The sequence below is a fragment of the Pezoporus flaviventris genome, unplaced genomic scaffold (genome assembly GCF_033815535.1).
Source record: "Pezoporus flaviventris isolate CSIRO_AGI_PZ_B2104156 unplaced genomic scaffold, CSIRO_AGI_Pfla_v1 ptg000037l, whole genome shotgun sequence".
In the NCBI taxonomy this organism is placed as follows: Eukaryota; Metazoa; Chordata; class Aves; order Psittaciformes; family Psittacidae; genus Pezoporus; species Pezoporus flaviventris.
The window spans coordinates 3202915-3223968 of NW_026892585.1; the positions used below are offsets into that span (position 1 = coordinate 3202915).

A 21054-nucleotide genomic window follows, 5' to 3' on the forward strand; every position below is an offset into this window, starting at 1 on the left:
AAGGAATTTCTTTAACCCTGGCAAGCACCAGTTCAGCCTTCTCATGTAACTGGGTAACTTTTTTAAAGCTTAAAACAATGTTGGTATGAGTGATGCCGCATTCTCAACAAAGGAATTGCAGAGCTCTCAGCTTTATTTCTTACTATGTAATGGACTTTTTCTTGACATGTTTAGTTCTCCATTGTTATGCAAGCACCCAGAAGCCTCCTAGCTTTGTCATTTTGTGTTTCTTTTGACTTTTTAATACAGCAGTGGTGGCTTTCTTCTCAAAATAAGGTATTTCAGTGTTTGGGCAAGGGCTCAGCTTCAGCTTGCTCTTTTGGCAATACTGCAGCTTATCCTTATAGGAGGGCATAGTGATGGAGTGGTTTTGACAGTAGTAAAATACTTTCTAAACAGGAAAAAGCATATGGAAATGGAATCAGAGCTTCAGTCCCTTCGGAAAGCAAACCAACATCTTGAAAACATTCTGGAAGCAACTAAAGCAAGCAAGCGCCTGGAAGTCTCTCAGTTACACAAGCTACACAGAGAAACTCTAAAGGTATGGTAAGAAGTTTCTTTAAAACCACATATACTTACACCTGAGTTAGATGGGAACACAGGCACTTTTATTTGTACGATCCCTTAACCTAACTAGCAGTCTGGCATGAAATCCATATGGGATAAACCAGATCTGATGCTTTTTTTTGTTCTGGAATATTACTGACTGACTGCTACTGTAATCAGATGACACTGAAAAGCATAATGGTGTAGAGCTAACCACTTTGAGCATTTTATTTTGGTATTCTGCTTTGTAATCTCTATAACAGAACATAACCACTCCATCAAAAGCTTACCAGCTGAGATCCCGCCTAGTGCCACGGATCAGCCCGGAGATCTTAGCTCATCATTCTGAAGCTTTTCAGTGTTCTGAAGAGGTGATGGATGATGTTTCAAAAGAGCCAGTTTCCCCAGAGGTGAATGAACAACAAGCATATGAGGCTATGGTTGAGGACCTCAAACTGACACAGGTGAGGGTTAAGCATAAAAACTGAAGCGTATGTGTATTCTAAAGCTGGTTTTGGCATGAAATACTGCCCCCCTCATGAAATGTGTTTTCTTTTGCATAGGAAACTGAAGCACTTGATGAATACTCAAGGCTTCACTAAACAGATCTCTTATTATACATGTCTGTGTGCATATGTATGCATAATTGTACTTAAAAAGATTTAGCATGAAAATGTTGAAAGGGACTTGAGTTGTGTATCTTAAGTAGTTTAAGATACACAGGGTATTTAATCTTTTCCTATTTTAACCTGATACCTTGACTTGGAGGAAACTTCCTTACAAGTCTCTGGTGTGATCTACATATGGAATAATACCTAAGATTAATGTATAATATGCATTATCTGAAGAAACCTGCCAAATGATGCTTGTCCACCATTACGCTTTCTTTTTTCTAATGGACGCTGAAGGTCTTTAGTCACATAAAGTACTCTTCAGAAGCTGAAACTAACCTCGGGGCATATATAACCCTGGCACAACAGCTAAAACCCCTCTTTCATGCTGCCATAATGCAGAGATCCTCTAAGGAACTAAGCTAGTGTATATTGAGTGACTTCTTTGTAAAGTGTTACTTCTCCAAGATGAACACGTGTCTGAAAACTAAGCGTTTACTGGATTTAGTCCTTGTATCCCCTGGCAGATTGTCTTGTGTTCTGGCAATTTAGTTGGCAATAGGAGAAATCAGCTGCTTTAAATACCAGCTGACTTTTGAATGTTCAGTTTTCTGTTGGTTCAGGTCATTAAAAAAGCTGACATACTTAATGTGCACAGACTGCCATACGGCATGTGAGAATAGCAGAAAGATGGGTGCTCTAATTTTGAGTGTCTGTTGTGTCACAGGAGCAACTGAGCACAATGCAGACAAAGCTGGATGAAGAGGAAAGCAAGAATCTGAAACTCCAGCAGCATGTTGATAAACTGGAGCATCATTCTGCACAAATACAGGAGGTGAGAGAACAATACGACATGTGAGTGTGAATATACTTTAAGGTGATATCTACCACACTCATGCTACTGTGCCTTCAGTGAGGTCTGCAGTGTTACTGCATTTTGGCTTGTGGAAAATGTACATAGCATCATGGCTCAGGGCTGTGCAGGAAGACAAAGACTTTATTTAACACAGCACTACAGGCCTGGGGCTTTAGGGGATGTTGTTTTAAGTGTTGTGATTCTGAGCTGGCTTGACCTGAAGTATAAGCAAGTAGACATTCAGGATGCCTGTGATTGGTTTTGACCAACTTGCTGATTTCTGGAAAATAGCAACAGTCACAAGGAAATTTTCAACTTTGGAATACTGAAAACACTACTTGCCTCAAGGAACTGAACTGAAATGTTCTTACTGTATAAAACACTTGCAGGTCTTCCTTCATTACTAGATTTAATTTAACATAGAAAAGGAAATAAGGCCTGTATGCCTCCTGGATCAGTCTCATTTCTGTTCCAAAGTAGACCTCAGCTCCTAAGCTGTGGGTTGCTTTTAAGTAAACTTCTCAGGTAAGGTAATATTTTCAGTCCTCTTTTTCTTGGACTTCTATGGATTTCAGATTTGCTAAACATCAAATTGAAAGAAAAATGTATCTTGTGTTCATAGCCAGTTGATGAAATGCTCTAATACATTCTTACGTCATTATTACTGCTTTGTGACTTGGCCACTCTTACATTTCCTTCTGTTTAAAACTTGTACTCCTCTTCTCAAGCTTCTTTCATCTGAAAGGAATGACTGGAATAAACAACGCCAGGAGCTCCTGGAACAAGTCAAGTCGCTTGAAAAGCAATTTCAAGACAGTCAGAGCAATACTGATAGTAAGTCTATGTAACGCTGTATCCTGGGTTAAACCACAACACTGACATTCCATATGGAGTTGTTGAGGTGTCTTTAATGTTTTGGATCAACAATAATACATTTGAGTAAATATTTGGGGTTGTTAATCCCCCAGAAATGGATTTTATGTTTCAAAGAATAAATCTCTAACATTTAAAGAACAGTTTTTCTCTGCCCAGTCTTGCACAGTACACAATATTCAGAATTGTTCTCTGGTTCACTCTGAATGCATAGGGAATACAGGATATAGTATATAAACAGAAAATAGTAACTAAAAAAGGGAAAATCTTCTATTGGTCTATGGACATGCAGTGATATGGTTTAGAATGGTTTGGTTCTGCCTGTACTCTTTAGTTCTTAAAGTCAATGTTTCATTGGCCTTTCCCCATTACAAATCCTTCTTGGGTGTGTGACCTCCAAGGTTAATTCTACTGAAAATGCAGGAAGTTTTCTGAGGCTTTCCCAGCATATTCTGTAGTGGTACATGCCTTGTATCTAGCACAGTTTTCCAACTAACATGTCAAATGTTTGGGTTTTGACAGTATTAAAAAGTGAAGTCTGTGACTTACGCATTGTCCTGAAGTCTGCGGACAAGGAGTTGTCTGCTGTAAAACTGGAATATCATGCCTTTAGGGAAAAGCAAGAGAAAGAAATGAGCCAGCTTTCTGCTAGACATATGGATGTGCAGTTCCAGCTGGACAGCGTCAGGTATGTTGGCAGTTTGGTAAAATGCCTTAACCTCTGTTTTTGGATGCATCCAGTGATTTAATTCTTCTCTTCTGCATGTCAACTCACACTTAGTGATCTCTTATTTAAAGTTGTTAATTTGTGCTTATGACCTTTGCTTATTTTGGGTTTTTTTTGTGTGCTTAACTCTTTCCCTACCTACTTCAGAACAGGGAACATAGTGAAATTAGCAGAAAGAAAATAAAATGTGGCTTCCTTAACTTTGGTTTGCTACAGCATTTTTGCATTAAGTAGTATATACCTGTAAACTTAGTGACCTCCAGAAATGAAGTGGCTGAAGAGGTATAGTTTGGTTGGGGTTGGGAGGGTTCATATTTTCAACTTAGTTTCAAAAATTAACTGTTGCTGCAGTCACATGAAGCAGATGACATAATGATGCTGCTTTAAAAATATAAGCAGAAAGAAACCATAAAAATAAACTGAAGTTTGACTACTGAAGCCTGAAAAGCTCACTATGTTGTATGCAAGAATTGCCATTGTTATTGGCAGGTGAAAATCAGTGAGGTTTTTAATCATTAGCATGACCTTAGTTATGTTGGAGTTTGGGTTTTGTGTGGTTTGCTGTGGATTCGTTTTGGGGACCAGTGTCCTGGAAATTTTAACTATGTTAATGGATTATCATGGGTCATAGAATCATAGAATAGTTTGGTTTGGAAAGGACCTTAAGATCATCCAATACGAATCCCCTGCCATGGGCAGGGACATGTCTTGGCTGAAGTCAATTCTTGAGTGATGCATTGTGAGACTGGGGTCCTGGAACTGAAACTAAATGTGGTTTCATTGATGCCTTTCCTGCGTTAGCACATGTACTATTTGGAGGGTATTCTTTCTGTAGGCTTTCCAGTAAGAGCATGGTTCATAACACTTGTCCTGCAGCTCTTTTACCCCTCTTTGCTTTTCACTTTTGTGGAAGATGCAATTGAAAAAGTTTTCAGGGCAGCAATTTAGAGGTAAATAACCCACAGTTGTGCAGAATATATAATGATATGTAGAACATAAATAACACAGATATCAACTAAGCAGATATAGGTACTGAAGATCATTGTAGCAGTCTTTTGTCCAACAACTGCCTAAACACATATAAACTTGGGGGGGGGTTACTGGGGGAACACCGTTGTCAAGACAGTGACTGAAATTTCTATGGGATTTTGTAACTAGTAAATTATTTCTAGGGATGAGAGAGTACTCTGCCTTCTCTGCCAATGCCACTAAAGTGAATAGGTTTAAAAGAAGTTACCATTTATTGTCATTCTTTCTAAAATATTCTGTATATTAGCTATGGGTTATTGAATAGACTTGATTGGAATAGTTTTGTAATGAAACAAACTCCTAATGTGGGTGGGTTTTGGTTTGTTTGGGTTTATTTTTGACAGGCTAGAACATGAGAAGATTCTTGAGGAAAAAGCAAGCCTGCAGGATGACTATGACAATTTGCAGGAAGTAGCCAAGTTTGAGACAGATCAGCTGAAACAACAACTTGAACAAGAAGCAGAAGCAATGAAAACTGAGCTTCGTGTAAGACAGTCAAGGCTTTTAAAGGACTTCATTATACAGTTACCTGGGTAGCCAGATTGTTTAATTCATAAAATCATGCAATGGTTTTGGGTTGGAAGGGACCTTAAAGCTCAACCAGTTCCAAGCACCTGCCTGTGGCAGGGGTTTGGAGCTGGAGAAGCTTTAAGGTCACTTCCAACCCATAGTAGTTTCTGTTACTGTATCATTGATAACAGATTTCACAGCAATAACCAGGTTTCCTGGTGATTTCACTTGGAAGATGTACCCAGAATCTGTATTAAAACTTGTTGCAAGATTTTTGCAACTGCAGGGCTACAAGAAATATCCAACATGTTGAAGCAGGAGAGGTTTTGGCTGAGGAAACAGCTCTGGAAATGTTGAGGGAAATGGATTAATCAGTAAAGGAATAAGAAACTGCTTTGAAAAAGAATCCTGACATCAAAATGCTGGTGACTTTTCATCTCAGAGCTAGCTAAGGCTGGTTTACTTCTTCTGTCTTTACAAAGCAGTTTCTTAAACAATTTCATAATGGATGTGGTCTTGTTAAAATGATGTGTGGCTTCTTGTAGTGGATCACTGTCCTGCAGTTCAGTCGATGGTGTCCTTGAAAGCCTGTCACACTGAAGTGGCTGCAAAACAGCAGCAAGGTTGCCCAAGGGCTTTTGCAAATGATTTTGCCTGCTTTTTTGCAGTGTACACTCTGCCTGCTCAGCAAGTTTGCTTTAAGTTTTACTTTTTAGTGTTTAAAGGAATAGTGACAGATTGAAAATGATAATTTTAAATTCCTTATAGTCTGATACCTTGTCCTGCTGGTTGGGGTTTGAAAAGTCCCCCCAAATGAATCTACAGGTTAATTTCTCACTTTAAAACCTTTTGATATTGAGGACCATTATAGCTACAGGAAATGGTCATCAATGGCAGGTGAAAAGAGCTGATTGCCTAATATCAATCAGACTTTGCTTTTGAACTTGTCCAGGACAAAGATAAGGGTCTTTCTGTTTCCATTTAAAGTTTTGTGGTGGGTTTTTTCAGTTACCTTAGCAATTTCAGGTTTTCATTTTGGTTTAAATGATTCTAAAGACCCTCTCTTGTAACAACATCTATTTTGATATTCTAGAATCTTTACGAACTCCTGAAAACAGAAAAAGAGCTTAATGAAAAATTAACATTAAGATTGCAAGAAGAAACCAGTTCAAAGTAAGTTTTAATTAGCAGTGGGCCTTGTTTTCATCTCGCTTCATTGGGTTTGTCTTATGCTAGGTTTTCTATTCAGATGAGGCTCTTGTTTGTAGATGCGTAAGTGCAATAGAGATACGCTTACATGACTTAATTCTTGTTAGAGCTTGCTTTTGTTCTGATTATATTTCTTACTAGAAATGTTTTCTTCTCCAGGGAGCTCTTGAAAGAGCTTGGAAAAGCAGAGGTGGAGAAACCTTCCTCTGAAATGGTGACCCAGTGTGAGCAGCAGGTACAACAGCAGAATTGAATGTCTAAATCATGTGCTCTCAGATTTATTTGAGCATTAATAGCAACTTCAGCAATGAACCAACTGTTCAGTTGATTACCAGCAAAATAAATGTAGAATTCCTGAGTTTCAGACATTGTTAAGCTATTCCTTAATTTTTCTGGGGAGGTGAACAACTTACACCTTCCCTTTCTGCATGGCTTTGTGCTTTACAAAGCATACTTCAAAAATAATGAAGTCTCTTCTGCACCATTATTATTTCTTCCAGGAAGCAAAACTGCAGAAATTGGAGCAGGAGCTGGCTGCTGCTGAAGAAACGATCGTTTCTTTGAAGAAGACAAATGATACAGATAAGGTTTGGGCTTATTTCTGTTATTGATACCCAGTTTTGCAGGTAACTTTGTTCTGTAGTAGAACTGAAAGCCCAGAGCAGCCTTTCTGTGCTACTTAATAATTCTGTGCTTCAAGGCAATCTTGGCTGTGTATCTAGGTAAAATAAACCCTTCTTTTTCCTGGCGTAAACATGAAGTTTGCAGGGCGGTGGGATACTGGTATGTGTTCAGAGACAACACAACAGAACTGACAGTTAAACAACAAAAATATCAAGGTAAAGCTGTCTGCTGGGCAAAACATTCAATGCATAAATGATGCAGGCTTCCTAATGATCAATAGGGCCTTCCAGTTAGTGCCATGTTGGAATGGGCTAATAGAAAAGGTAAGAAAGGTGATGTCAGAATGTGACTCTGGGTATCTTTATGAACAAAATCAAAGCATTTTTTTACAGGGAAAGATTCCTCCGGTGATTTGAAAGCTTAAATAGCAAAAGTTCCCATAGTACAAACATTTATGCTGTTTGTAAAACAAGCATAAGAAATAGTGCATTTACTATCCAGCATGATGCAGTGGTTAAGTCTTTCTTTTTCCATGCTAAACTTAAATATCTGACATGTTGCAAGGTCGGAAGAGTCTGCTATTGTCAGTGCAGTGGTGTTTCTTGAATGTGCCTTTTCCCACTACAAACAGATGTAACCTTAAACAGTAGTACTTCTATTTAAACCTATTACAGCCCGAGACTAAAACAGAGGGTGAGACTTCTCTTCTAATGAACACGGCAGGTTATTTAATTCTTTGTGTAAGTGCTTAGAACATAACTCGATTTAACAACAAATCTCCTGTTATTCCTTTACATGTGCATATTGCAGCCTCGTTTTCAAATTTGGTATTGATACATTACACATCAAAGAGTCCAGTAATAAAATATGTATTATAATGTATCAAGATTAACTTTTTTGTGTTGCAGGAAGTTGTAACTGACTTGATGAGACAGATCCAGGAGCTGAGGTCTTCACTTAATCATAAAACTGAGTCCCTAGATGGTCTGACAAGAGAGCTCGAGGATATAAATGTATGTTCTGTCATTTTGAAGGGCATGGTATAGTTCTTCAGCAATGGAAGGCAATGACATGTCTTATGGGTCTCAAACAGCATAACTCTCTGTAGCCTTTTGGAAGGAAACTTCTTTGTTTTGACATGTTGAAGTCATCTGAACACTTTTTTGCCTAAGGCTGTCTTGAAAACTGAACTCTCCATGTGGTGGGTAAAGAGCTGTGTCTCCAAAGGGGCCTATTCACATCCTGTAAACTACACTCAGCTGACAGTCATGCTTAGGTTTGCTCAGAAACTGGCAATTTAGGAGCTCAGCAATTGAGGCTGAGTTGTAAATTCATTTTTGAGTGAATTCTTGTTGCTGATAATAATACTATGTTCTCAATCTGAAAGCAAGTATAAAGAACTGAAACTACGTATTTGAGTAAGTGAATCAATATGATGCATTTTCATATTAAAACAGGTCTGGTTTGCAAACAGAGCAGCCCACAGAATGGTTTAGATGATGTATATATATGAGCTATGAATTCAAAAAGTCCTACAAACAAAATGGTGATGAGCCACATTTCTACATATTGTTATCTGTTTTTTAATAATGGTTTTAGTGGTTAATATGTATTGTGGTGGCTAATACATATTAATCTTTTTCCATTGTTTTGAACTCATTTCTAATAGCATAGTTTGTACAATATGGCAAGTATGATCTCAGTCTGATTTTAGTAATTGACCCCAAGATATTAAATGTTTGTAGTAATTGTCATCATAGGATTTGTGAAATGCATTTATTTGTATTATGTTGGCCAACTTTCTTTGACATTGATAATATTTCCCAAGATAATATAAAATTTAATATAATACTTTTTGTAGTGCAAGTATAATCTTCTTCTGACTGCAAGAGAAGAAAGCAAAGTAGTCATACAGGATCAGGAAAAGAAGATTGAAGAGCTGAGGGAAGCCTTGGAGAGAAGTAAAATAGCTGATAACATTGAGGTAAAAACAATAATTTTGGTATATTATTCTATGATCATGATAATTTGTTCAACAGACCAACTGGATGTAGTTTTGCTTAAAACACTTGGTAAAAGATAACATCATTTTGGTTCAGACTGTAGCCAGTTAAGCTGTTCTTAAAGGAATTCTTAATGAGATACCTGACAAATTCTGTTAAATTATCACATTACCTGACATAAATGTTTTATAAGCTACTTCATAAAAACCTATGCTAAAAGCCTGCTTTAATTGTGTTAAGGCCACTGAGGAGTCATCACCTGAATTTAATGGCAAAATTACATTAGCAGCTGAGAAATTCAAATAGGTAGACGAATACATTATGTTTAACATTCTCTCTTCCCCCACTGCTTCTATATGCAGGAACATCTTCTCTTTACTCATAATTTTAACTAAAAGCTCCATCTGCTGGAAACAGATTTAGGATGCATTGTTGATTTCACTGCTTGCTTTTCAAATCGCATCTTTCATTTTTTCAACTCTCTTTCCTGTTGCTGCTCTCATATTTTGGTGAACATGCCCATCAGCCTAAAACCACTAACCTCTCCTTACAAGTAATCCCTGCAAGATCCTCTGTCATATTACATGTGCTTTTAGTCCAATCATATAGCATCGATAAAGCCTCCCAGAGTAGTGTTTGCTTCCCCAAACCCCGTTCTTAAATAGATTTCTGCTATGTTTAATAAACAGATTGTCTTCAATAATAATCATATCTAAATCTGACGTTCTGCAACTCCAACTGAGTTGCCTGCTAAATGGATCACCTTATTATAAACTGAAGTACCAATTCTTACTACAGTGTTATCCATGAGTGTATCTGACTCCTAATAAACTCATAGTGTTTCTCTTTCTTTGACTTTTTACATCAATTACTGATTTCCTTCATGCTTTCTTGACTGGACGAGAAGAACTAATCTAAGGTGACATTTAAAACACTTTAGTGTTTCTCCTTCTAGGTTAAACACACCTTGTGTAGGTATGATGCTCTACCAGGTAGTATGGGAGTCTAGATAGTCTACAGAAGAGCAGTGCACTAAAAAGCTGTAATCACCATTTCAGCATGGCTTAAAACCTATATCTTATTGTTTCTTATTTAAAGCATTGTGTCTCTTTTTAAGGATAGATGATACTTTAAAAGAGTGGTTGATTCCAAACAGCTCCCACAAGTATCTAACTGACTTTACTGTGGTAAAGCTCTCATTTTTGTTCTGCAACCAAGACACTGGATGCAGAAAACATGCTAAAATAAGAAATTTATAGTTGAATGCTTGCTACAATTAATGATGAAAAAGTGAAGGAAAAAAGGGAGATGCTTGTAGCTGTTGGCATTCTTAGCAAGAATTACAAAAATTAGAATCAGTGAGCATGGGAAAGCCCTTTAAGCTCACCCAGTCCAACCATTCCCCAGCACTGCCAAGGCCACCACTAACCCGTGGCACTGAGGCCTCGTCTCCACGCTGTGTGAACACTTGCAGGGACGGTGACTGCAGCCCTGCCCTGGGCAGCCTGTTCCAATGCCTGAGCACCCTCTGGGGAAGGGATTGTTCCTCAGCTCCAGTCTAAACCTCCCCTGGTGCAGCTTGAAACAACTGCTTTAGAGAGTAACTTTGACATTTCTTTTTTTACTCATCCAATGGCTTTAAATAGAGAGACCTTCTGTGTGAAGACTTGCATCATACTGTTGATCAGCTAATAAAACTGACTGAAGCCTCCAAGAAGCATGATTCATTGCTTCAATCTGCACAGGAAGACATAACAAAGAAAGAAGCCCTAATCCAGGAACTCAGGGAACAGGTAAAACAAGGAAATTCTTCTGATAACTGGCTCCTTGTGAGGGAGCTGTGGTTAATTGTAGCTTCTGGAAAAGGCTTTGCTGGTCATTTTAGGGCATCTTGTACGCAATACTCTTGGTGAAGGGCAGCACTCCTTCCTGTAAAAGTAAAGTAGTAGTTCAAAAGCTTCTGAACAAAGGCTAGGTAGCCTTTAAATACTTCAGAATGGGTGTCTAGAGATCATGAAAATGTTTACTCTGAAAACTGAGTAAAATTGTCCATACCTCTAATAGAGCAATCTGAGGTTGTAAACGCAGTAACCTGGGGAGTTACTTTTTCCTCTGCTGAACACTTAGCCACAAACAATATCATTATATAATGGAGATACTGTTGAGCTATATAAAGTATGCAGTCTGAGAGCGAGTTGGAGCTTTTGCAGAGCAAATGGCTATCTTAAGCCTTTGCCCAAATTTTAGTTGTCATAACTGTTCTAGCCCCAGGTGATACATTTGTGCTGGCAAAAACTCTACTTAGGATAAGCTGTTTTGTGGAGAGTTCTTTTGTCATGTTAGCTTATTCTCTTCCAGGAAACTGATTAAATCTATACCAGTAAAATCTTTGTATTGAATCACATCTTGTCCAGTAATGTTTGCCAATAAAGTTGGTATTGGTTTTTCTGTGCTAGCAAGCTCTTTGAAAGATAGACTTAGCAAGGTGAACCAACAACGGGAGCAAAATTCAAACTCATTACATAGCATATAGTGTATAGGTGCTTTCAGAAAATGCTTGTTACATGCAATTATGGATTGATTAACAGTTATTAGGTGAATGTACAAAGTATTCATGAAAGTGAAGTCTAAGGTAATGTGAAATAACCCATGGTGTACTTAAGCTTGCTCACAATAGAGATCTGGCTGTTGTTTACTATTTTTGTATGTATTAACTAATTCACTTCTAATTGGGGTTTCTAATAGTTGGACAAAGCGACAGAAGAACTGGAGAAGAGGAAGAATGAATATGAACTAAAAAGGAAGCAACTCGATTGCTTTGTTGACTCATCTTCAGAAACATTTCCTCAGGTATAGCATTTGTGAGAGAAACATTTTCATTGTAATGACTGTTAAAACTCATTGAAAAGGACTAATAAACTTGACAATATACCAAGAACGGTCAAATCCCATTCAACTTCTTTGTAACTCTATGTATTATTGATGGCTTTGCCTGGTATTTATTACCGTATGTCTCCAACTGAGCATGAAAAGATGTAACCAGTACATAGGGGAACCGGTTCTTTGCTAATAGTCTGTTGGTTTTGTCTCTTTTAACTTACCAGTGTGCAAAAACTCCCCCTAAGTTTGATGTGAATTTGGCAAAGCTCTTGGAAACTCGTGAGCAAGAAATAGCTGATCGGAGGGCATCTGCAATAAACCTGGAGCACCTTGTGCATGAGCTGAATGAAGAACGGAAAGCTAAAAATGCTGAAATTCTAAGGCTGAAGGTACTGCAAGTTAATCTCTAAGGCAACTTGAAAGTTGGAATAAGACAGAATATAAAGCTCAGATTTTTAGTGAGCTCTGCTAAGTAGTCTGTCCATTAAAGCAGGAAGGTAGTTCTTGGTCTTCTCTTTACTTAGGCTGATAACAAATGGTGACAACTTGCTTGCAATGTTCCATATATCTCATCTTCCTAAGGACCGAGTTGTTTCGTGTTCATGAATATCAAATGGTATCATCATTTTTACTGATGAAACTATTCTGACTTATTCTAAATCAAGTTTCTAATGAAACTGTAAACGGAAGGGTGATGCAGATCTTGGCCAGAGAACTGTGCGTCTTTCTGATAAATAGCTTTATCTTCTCTTTTGCTCAAGAAACATATTCAACTGGAACTGAAAACAGGACTTGCAATTAGGTCTTCAAATAAAACCTTTCCAATTTCACTTGCTTAGGAACAATTAAATGAGTTGGAGAATTTGCGTCTGGAAATGCAGGTACTGGTGGAGAACAACAGGAATTTACAGAACCTTGTAGAAGCTCAGAGACCAAGCAAGAACAGGTAAAAATCAACCAAGAAAACCTGTCTTAACTTGACGCAAGTTAAGCAAGAAAAATAAACAAACGTGCAGTTTTTGACTGAAATGCAATCTTACCTATTGCTCATATAATTAGAGATTGACTCAGCCTCTTCTGTGCAAGTCGTTTACTGGCTTGTAAACTTCATTGCCTTTAAATCACAGATTCTTGAACACAAAGTTTTATAAAAGAAATGGAAATAGAATTTAAAATAATTACCTGCATAACCATTTCTGTGTACTGTATATTATCACTTGTGCAGTTATGGATTCAGTAGATAGAGAATGTCTAAACGAATTCAATACAAGCTTTAACATGGAGGCCTGATTCCATTTAAGTCTATTGTTTACCTCATCCTATTTACCTTGGTCCCAAAGCTGTCTAACATACAGCTGTATAGTTATTAAATTTTGAATTGTTTTCATTAAAACATTAGTTTTTCTATACTCTAAACAAAGGAGTGTGTTCTTGGAATATAAAAAATTAAACCCTTCTAGAGTTGTTTCATGATGTTTGGTGTTCTGAGTAGGAAGATGTGTCAAGACGGCTATACACATTTTCTGGTTTAATCTGGATAACGTGATGCTTTTACAACTGGCTTCCTCTCTTTCTGAGAACCTTTCCTTCTTCTTGGACTTCTTAGTGACCAGAAACATCCTGACGTTCAGTACCTCAAAGAGAAAGATGAGAAGGCTGCTGAAGAACAACATGCCAAGGTATTGCCCTTCTTGTGTTTCCCTGCTGTGAAGTATTAATATGTTCTTCTATTACATGGCGGTGAAACATCACTGGTTTCTAGTGAATGCTAATAGATGTAGCCTCTTATCTCTTAAGGTTTCTATTTAGGTCTAACACCAATGAACTTTGTGTCAGATTGCACAATAAGCAAAACCAAATTCAGACCATTAAAATCTGACTCATCTCTAGAGTTGGAAACTGAAGATTGTGTCACTTGCTAACGTCAGGGCACTGCCAAAGGGAAGTTAATGTCACAGCAGAGGTTGCCATGGATCTCCTAGACAGAAGAACCCCCTGTTAGAGCTCTGCTCTGTATGAACGGGCAGAGATACTGCTGTGGGTCACTCTTGCTGGCATGAAACTGGAAATAAGTACATACAGCAAAGACATTAATACTGGAGATGTGAATTACTGGGGAGTAGGATGACTTTTGTAGGATCTGGAATGAGTTAAGTAGCATCAATTCAGTGACAATTAATTCATATATGCTAAGCATCAAGAACGTAACTAACATTTTTGAACTTTTTACAGAATAAAGCAGTGGAGGAGATGCTGAAAATCAAAGCAGAGTAAGTTTAAACATTGTTCATTGAACTGGAGACTTGTATTAAACTCATTAATGCCAAAAAGATATATTTAAGTAATAGAAGTCCAAGATCTGAAACTATAAAAGATGTCATTTGTAAATGTTGTTTATGCTCCTGCAAGACTCATTGAGTTCTTACTCTTTCTCATCAGTAGGTGGTAGTAGCACCTACTACTACACTTTCTAAAATGGTAGCATTGTATCAAGACTGGAATAGGTGAAACCACAGAAAAACTTAAATTGAAAGGGACATTTTGAATTTTAAATTATAGATATTTTGAATTTTTATGTGCACATGCCTTTTAAAATTAAACTGAAATACTGCTTATTTCTTTATTAATATCATGCGTATTTTATAGTTTTAGACTTAATCTGTTTTCCCTTTTTTATGCTATGTGCTAAAATATTTTACCCTTCAACTTGAATAATGGACATTATTATCAGAGGATTCCTAGATAATGTATGCATTATTGTGCAAGTGGTCCTCAAAGTTCAAGTGATTTGCACCATGGATGGATAGTAGTTAAGAAATAAAATACCAAAGTAGGTAACAATTAGTTTGAAAGTGTTGCTCCTGCTACTCACCTGTATTGCTTCATGATTCATAGTGGCTGAATCTCCTAATATTTGAGTTATTTATATTTCATGGAATACTTTCTATGTAACTAAGGATGAAGATAAGGTTTTATACATATGGTCATTTCAAAAGTGATTTATATCAAGCTATTTCTAGTCTTGATTAGGGTTATTTTGCTATTTGATGCATACCTCTCTGGTCTCCAAACCCGTGGTACAGTGTCTCCTACAAACAAATAATGTGCAAAGAGGGGAAGAAGACAACTCTTTTATCACCAAGGAAACATCTTGACAGGTGCAGCAAATGAATTCTGTTGTGATATATTGTGATATGTTGTGGCTGCAGTGAAATAAAACCAATGGCAACAATGCTCCATCCCTGGCGGTGTTCAAGGTCAGGTTGGATGGCATGGTTTAGTGTGAGGTGTCCCTGCCCGTGGCACAAGGGTTGGAACTGGATGATCTTAAGGTCCTTTCCAACCCTAACTATTCTATGATTGTAGTTGAGTCTGTGATTCAATGGCAAATATCATTTATGCAATATTTGAATGGTTATGTATAATTACCAAAGTTCATATCATCAGGATATAGGCTGCTGAATTTGGTGGTATGGTTTAATATATTGGGAGCCTGAAAGAATTAAAACACTTTCAGCACACAAGATGTCTATCCAAAGTGGTGGTCCTGCTGGTTCCAGGCCAAACAAGCTCAGAGCCGTTCAGAGATGTTTCTGAGCAGCAAGGCTGTTGGGAAAGAGCCACAATTTAGATGAAACCTGGAGAACAGCAGAGTTCATCTGGCACATTTGGATGCCTTTGAATTCATTTTAAGTGTTCTTGTAAGTGAAGCTTCCATTTCTCTTTCATGAGTGGAGTTATACATCCTGGATTGGAAGCAGTGTACTTCCCAAAACAGCAGCAATTCCAAAACATTGCCTAGATAAGAGACAGTATCAAGCACCAGCACTGAGAAGAGGAATGGAATTTTTCCTTCTCTTAGCACCGAGTTCTAAGGAAAATATATTGTCTCAAAAGGATACTCTTAAAGGAGCCTGCCTCCATGTCCAAGGCTCACAAAGTAATTCAGCTGCATGCCATTTATGTTGGGGGGGGTTCTAATATTTCATGATTCTTTTACATTGGCAGATTAGAAGAAACCAAAAATCACCTCAAAATCAAAGAGAACACTTGCCTTGAAATTAATCTGGAGATGGAACGAACAAGAGCTTTGGAGATCAAAGCGTTTAATGAAAAAGAAGAAATAAGGTCAAAACTGGAGGAAATGTATGAAGAGAGAGACAGACTTGCAAAGGTTCTACCTGTCTTTTTTTGGTTTCTTTACAGTAGAATCCTATTCAGCAAGTAGAGCTGTTGCTAATTGCACAATTGAATTGGCAATCGAGGGCTGCCTCTGAAAATGTTTTGTCTTGCAGTTGTATTTGTAATGCTGTTTCCTGCACTAGTCTAACTCTGGGTGTGGAAATCACGGTCGCATTTCATAAGTCAAATCAAAGGGTGCTTTTTTCTGCCCTTCAGAGGGATCTCATCTACTATCTAAGGAGGCATAAGACAAATAAGATATTTCCTGAATGAGCAGACTCTTTCATCATGTGTTACAGCACACTTAAATGTTAGTATGTTCTAAAGAAGCTGTTTCTTCTGGAAGAAAGGAGGGGCTACAGTCTACAATGTATTTATTAATTGCAGGAAATGGACTTGCTGAGGAAGCAGGTGAAGTCTCTTGCAGAGGAAAATGGGAAATTGATTGGTCATCAAAACCTAAAACAGAGGATTCAGTATCTTGTGAAACTGAAGAAAGATTACACTGAACTTAGTGCGGTAAGTTGCAGAGTAGCACATAAACAAAGTAATGGCCTGTCATAGGGAGCTGAGCTTTGAGAACATAAACTAAAACTCTTGCTCTTCTGTTGGTGAGCCATGGATAAATATCTCTGATTTGATGCAGCTGTGTGGTTGTGGCTGGTCTGTCTCCTTGCAGGTCCCAGACACTGTTCTCCCCATTTGATTTCCTCAAGTACATAGTGTGTGAAACACTTGAATGAGTGTAGATGCCACCTAGTTAGAAGTATGAAAGTGAGTATAACTTCCTTAGTGCCCCCGTGTTCGTTCTGTTTTCCAGGAGACTGAAAAACTACGAGTTGAAAATGCTTCTCTGAAAGAAGGAAGAAGATGTGACACCTGCAAGCAGCGGGAGCAGCTCTGATGGCACAGCTTCAGAGACAGAGTTTTCAAGTGTACAGAATAAGCAAAACACCAAGTGTCAAAACCTTATTTTCCTGGGACCACAGCAAAAGTCAAGTCATTTAGTTCCTGGATTTTGGGCTGGTAATAACCTTTAGTGAAGAATTGAATTCAGCCATGTGGGCAGCTATCAATGACCTCTTATCACCTTCCTGGCATTTCTCAAAAACTGATTTTTTTTTTTGTGTCAGTGCTAGAAGGAACTTCCTTGAACGTGTCGCTAATTCTATCCACCTATTCTTGGCTATCTTATACAGTACTTACTTTTGCCCACAAAGAAATGGGGCAAGAGAGCATGAAGAAAGAGACCCATGGCAGTTGGAGGGCAGGATTCCTAGTGGGTTCCTGCACTATTTGACTGAAGGGAAGAATAAAGCTTATCTCTGGATTTTTGGAGTTGCCTAATCATGTAGACTTGTTTCTACTTGAGCTTTGATGTAGTAAGGTAAAAAAAACTCCTTAAACTGAGGCATTTCTTTTTCTGCAGACAAATAGCATAGTTGTATGCTTTCTGCGTTGTATGTCTGTAGTAGAACTTATACTCCATCCTTTTCTAACATAAGAAATAAATCCTTTGTATATAAACCACAATAGCCCACATCCATTTTTCCTTCTTGCCCTTCACCAACACAACCCAGCAGCAGGGAGGCGAGGGGCTGCTGGGGGCAGCAGCAGCCACTGGGGCTTTGTGGGGAGCCTGCCTGCCACTGGATACGGAAGGAGGAAATGGCACAGGGAAGCAGCTTGTGCTGGTTAAAGCATGCTCTGCATTATTCAGGGCTTTGCTTCTTCCTGCATCTGTGAGGGGGAAGAAGCATATGGGGTCTTCAAAGGGGTTTGGAAGCAGAGTGGGACAAGCCCAGCTATGTCTCAGCTCCTGAGGGCACCCACAGGGTGAGCAGAGCGTGGTGGGCATGCAGGGGGCTGATGGAGCCTGTCTGCTGGTGTGTAACAGAGAAGTGAAGTATGGGGATGCCCAAGACCAAACCTGGCCCCGAACACCCATTTGCAGTGGGTTTATGTCAGTTTGCCTTTAAAAGCAGGGTGTTGGTATGCTTGAGTGTCATGCTTGTCTGCAGCCTGTTGTTTCATTGATAGAGCAGAGACTCGGAATGGTTAGGTTGGAAAGGACCCTAAAGCTCATCCAGTTCCAGACCCCTGCCACAGACAGGGACACCTTCCACCAGAGCGGGTTGCTTCCAAGCCCTGTCCAACCTGGTCTTGAATGCTGCCAGGGATGGGCAGCATCCATGCTGGGAAGGTGGGAACAGGGTGGGAGGAAAAATGGATGTGGGCTTTGGTAGTTTATATGCAAACCTTATATATACTCCATCCTATTTATAGAAGGATGGAGTATGTAAGTTCTACAACAGGCATACAACGCAGGCTCAGGAGTAAGCAAGCTTATGGCAGGGATCACAAAGGGAGGGACAGAAACCACTGGTTGAACAGACAGAGTCCAGAAACAGCCACACAACCCAAACCAGTTTGGGATTCTATGGTTATTAAAAATGGTTAAAAACCAAAACCTAAGTCCTTGTTAATCATGTTGCTCCTTTTGTGTATATCAGAAAGGACAATCAAAAAAGCATCAGAGTTTCAATTTTATCAGTGTGGGTCTTGTGTGTCTTTTTCCACCCCCAGGAAGATTGTGCTCTGCACTGACAGGAAAGAAGAGTATGGAATTGCTGAAAATGCTGACAGCATCTTTTCTGGGTGTTTTTCTCCTTTGGAATGTATAGAAACATCGCCCATTTGTTGGTGGGGTTTGTTGGTTGGGTGTTTTTCTGAAGGTGCTGTGATAAATCCTTGTGCTATTGAGGTGAAGTGTTGCCAGCAGGTCAAGAAAGGTGAACCTTCCCTTCTGCTCAGCACTGGTGAGGCCACAGCTGGGGTGCTGGGTCCACTTACAGGTTCTCAAGATGGATGTGGAGCTTCTGGAGACAGCCCAGCAAGGAGCTGTTCAGCCAGGAGAAGGGATGGCTCGGGGGATCTCATCGATGTGCTCAGGCACCTGAAGGGACGCTACGCAGAGGATGGAGCCAGACTGCAGTGGTGCCCAGTGACAGGACCAGAGGCAACAACTGAAACACAGTTTTCCCTCTGAACATCAGCAAACATTTTTCCACACTGAGGGTGACTGAGCACTGGTACAAGTTGTCCAGGGAGGTGGTGGAGTCTCCATCCTTGGAGATAATCAAGAGCCATCTGAACATGGAAATCTGTGATATGGAAATACGTACTTTGAATCCTGTGTTCTGTTCTGGGCACCTCATGACAGGAGACATTGAGGTGCTGGAGCAGGGCCAGAGAAGGGCAACAGAGCTGATGCAGGGCCTGGAGCACAAATGTGATGGGGAACAGCTGAGGGACCTGGGGGTTCAGTGTGGAGAAGAGAAGGCTCAGGGGGGGACCTGATCGCTGCCTACAACTGCCTGAGAGGAGGTTGTAGTGAGGTGGGGTCGGTCTCTGCTCCCAAGGAACAAGGGACAGGACAAGAGGAAACGGCCTCAAGCTGCACCAGGGCAGGTTTAGATGGAGCTGAGGAACAATTCCTTCCCCAGAGGGTGCTCAGGCATTGGGCCAGGCTGCCCAGGGCAGGGCTGCAGTCACCGTCCCTGCAAGTGTTCACACAGCGTGGAGACGAGGCCTCAGTGCCATGGGTTAGTGGTGGCCTTGGCAGTGCTGGGGAGCGGTTGGACTGGGTGAGCTTGAAGGGCTTTTCCAACCTGGATGATTCTATGGTCCTATGCCTCTAGGCATGAGAGCAGCCATCACCTGGCAGCGGGGAAAGCAGCAGCAAACATTAGAAGTGTATTGGCATTACTAAGAGTCTATGACATGACACAGGGTAGCAGGATACTTCACAGTAACACCAAGGTGCGTTTCACCTCTCAGCCAGGATGATGTGTTGTGTTGGCTGAGGCTGAGAGGGGTCATTTCACTTGAACAAAAGTTCTCCTTTACTTTCTCCTCTCCCTTGCCAAACTTCATCTAAAATGATTTCTGCCGCTTCAGGAGTGATTCTGGATTATCTGAAGTGTACACTGAAATTAATCTCTTGGAAAGGCAATCAGAACAGTAATCCTTGACTCACTGGGCTGGCTCGGCTGAGCCCTTGGCAGGGGAGAAATTTCTACCTCTCTCCTTCCTTGTGGGGAACACCTGGGGATATTCCTATCTCTGCCTGGATGCCATTGCGATGACCATTCCTCTGCCCAGGATGAAGAGGGACTTAACCTTTCACTGGAAAACCTTCCTACTGGGCACAATGCCACCCTGCAGCTGATTTCCCTGGCTCTGCCGTAGAGGAAGGTAAGAACATCCCATTGGGTTGAGGGTTGCTTTTAAAGATCACAGTTGCTATGGTAGTGGGAACTAGCTTTGCTCCATCACTCATAGACCCACAGACTAACTCGAGTCAGGCAAGGCATCTGGAGGTCTCTAGTCCAACCCCTGCTCTGCAACAGGTCACTCCTGGCCTTCTTCTCTCCCCAAGTCTGGAGAGCCCATGGCTTCTGTTTCTAGTGTTTGATCATTTGTTTTTCCTTGTGTTGGATGGAAATTTCACTTGTTCCAAACTTGCTGCCTCTTGTCATATCCCAATGCACCCTGGCGAGGAGCCTGGGCTCCATCCTCTCCATACCCTCAAGCAGATGGTTAAGGATAATATCAAGGCCTCTTCCTTAAGGCTTTACTTTGCCCCAGCAGTGTACCTTGGTTATGCACTTTCTGACCTGTAAATACACTGAATTTAGGTGAAACACAGAGAATCAGTTTCCCTTCTCATCTCTTCACTCCCAGATCTGCCTACCCACTAGAAGAGGGGAGTGTGGATGTACACAGCTACCCAGAGCAGGTAAAACTGCCTGGTCAGAGGCAGAGAGTGAAGCTGGGAGGCAAACCCCTTCCCATGGTGAGCCATAATAGAAGGCTGACCGGGCTTGCTTGTCCCTCTTCTTCCTCTCCATAGGGTTTGCCAGGGCTGTGGTGGGAAAGCAAAGTGCTTCACTGGTAGGAATCCTATTGGATCATTTCCCATTGCCCTGATAAAGCTGGAGA

At 40.0% G+C, this 21054-nt stretch overlaps 1 protein-coding gene across 1 annotated transcript in view; it reads left to right on the top strand.

The window, feature by feature from the left end:
* KIF15 (kinesin family member 15) overlaps nt 1-17360 on the top strand; it is a 35232-nt gene extending 17872 nt beyond the window's left edge. Inside the window, exons 16-35 of the mRNA XM_061464463.1 lie at nt 400-541; nt 810-1010; nt 1885-1992; nt 2742-2847; nt 3409-3574; nt 4987-5128; nt 6246-6325; nt 6521-6596; nt 6862-6948; nt 7894-7998; nt 8847-8969; nt 10635-10781; nt 11734-11838; nt 12093-12257; nt 12708-12814; nt 13475-13547; nt 14101-14138; nt 15877-16042; nt 16438-16569; nt 16871-17360. Of these exons, the coding sequence (XP_061320447.1) occupies nt 400-541; nt 810-1010; nt 1885-1992; nt 2742-2847; nt 3409-3574; nt 4987-5128; nt 6246-6325; nt 6521-6596; nt 6862-6948; nt 7894-7998; nt 8847-8969; nt 10635-10781; nt 11734-11838; nt 12093-12257; nt 12708-12814; nt 13475-13547; nt 14101-14138; nt 15877-16042; nt 16438-16569; nt 16871-16954 (2353 nt within the window). The 3' untranslated portion in view covers nt 16955-17360. The remainder of the gene's footprint in view (nt 1-399; nt 542-809; nt 1011-1884; nt 1993-2741; nt 2848-3408; nt 3575-4986; nt 5129-6245; nt 6326-6520; nt 6597-6861; nt 6949-7893; nt 7999-8846; nt 8970-10634; nt 10782-11733; nt 11839-12092; nt 12258-12707; nt 12815-13474; nt 13548-14100; nt 14139-15876; nt 16043-16437; nt 16570-16870) is intronic.
* The last annotated feature ends 3694 nt before the right edge of the window (nt 17361-21054 follow it).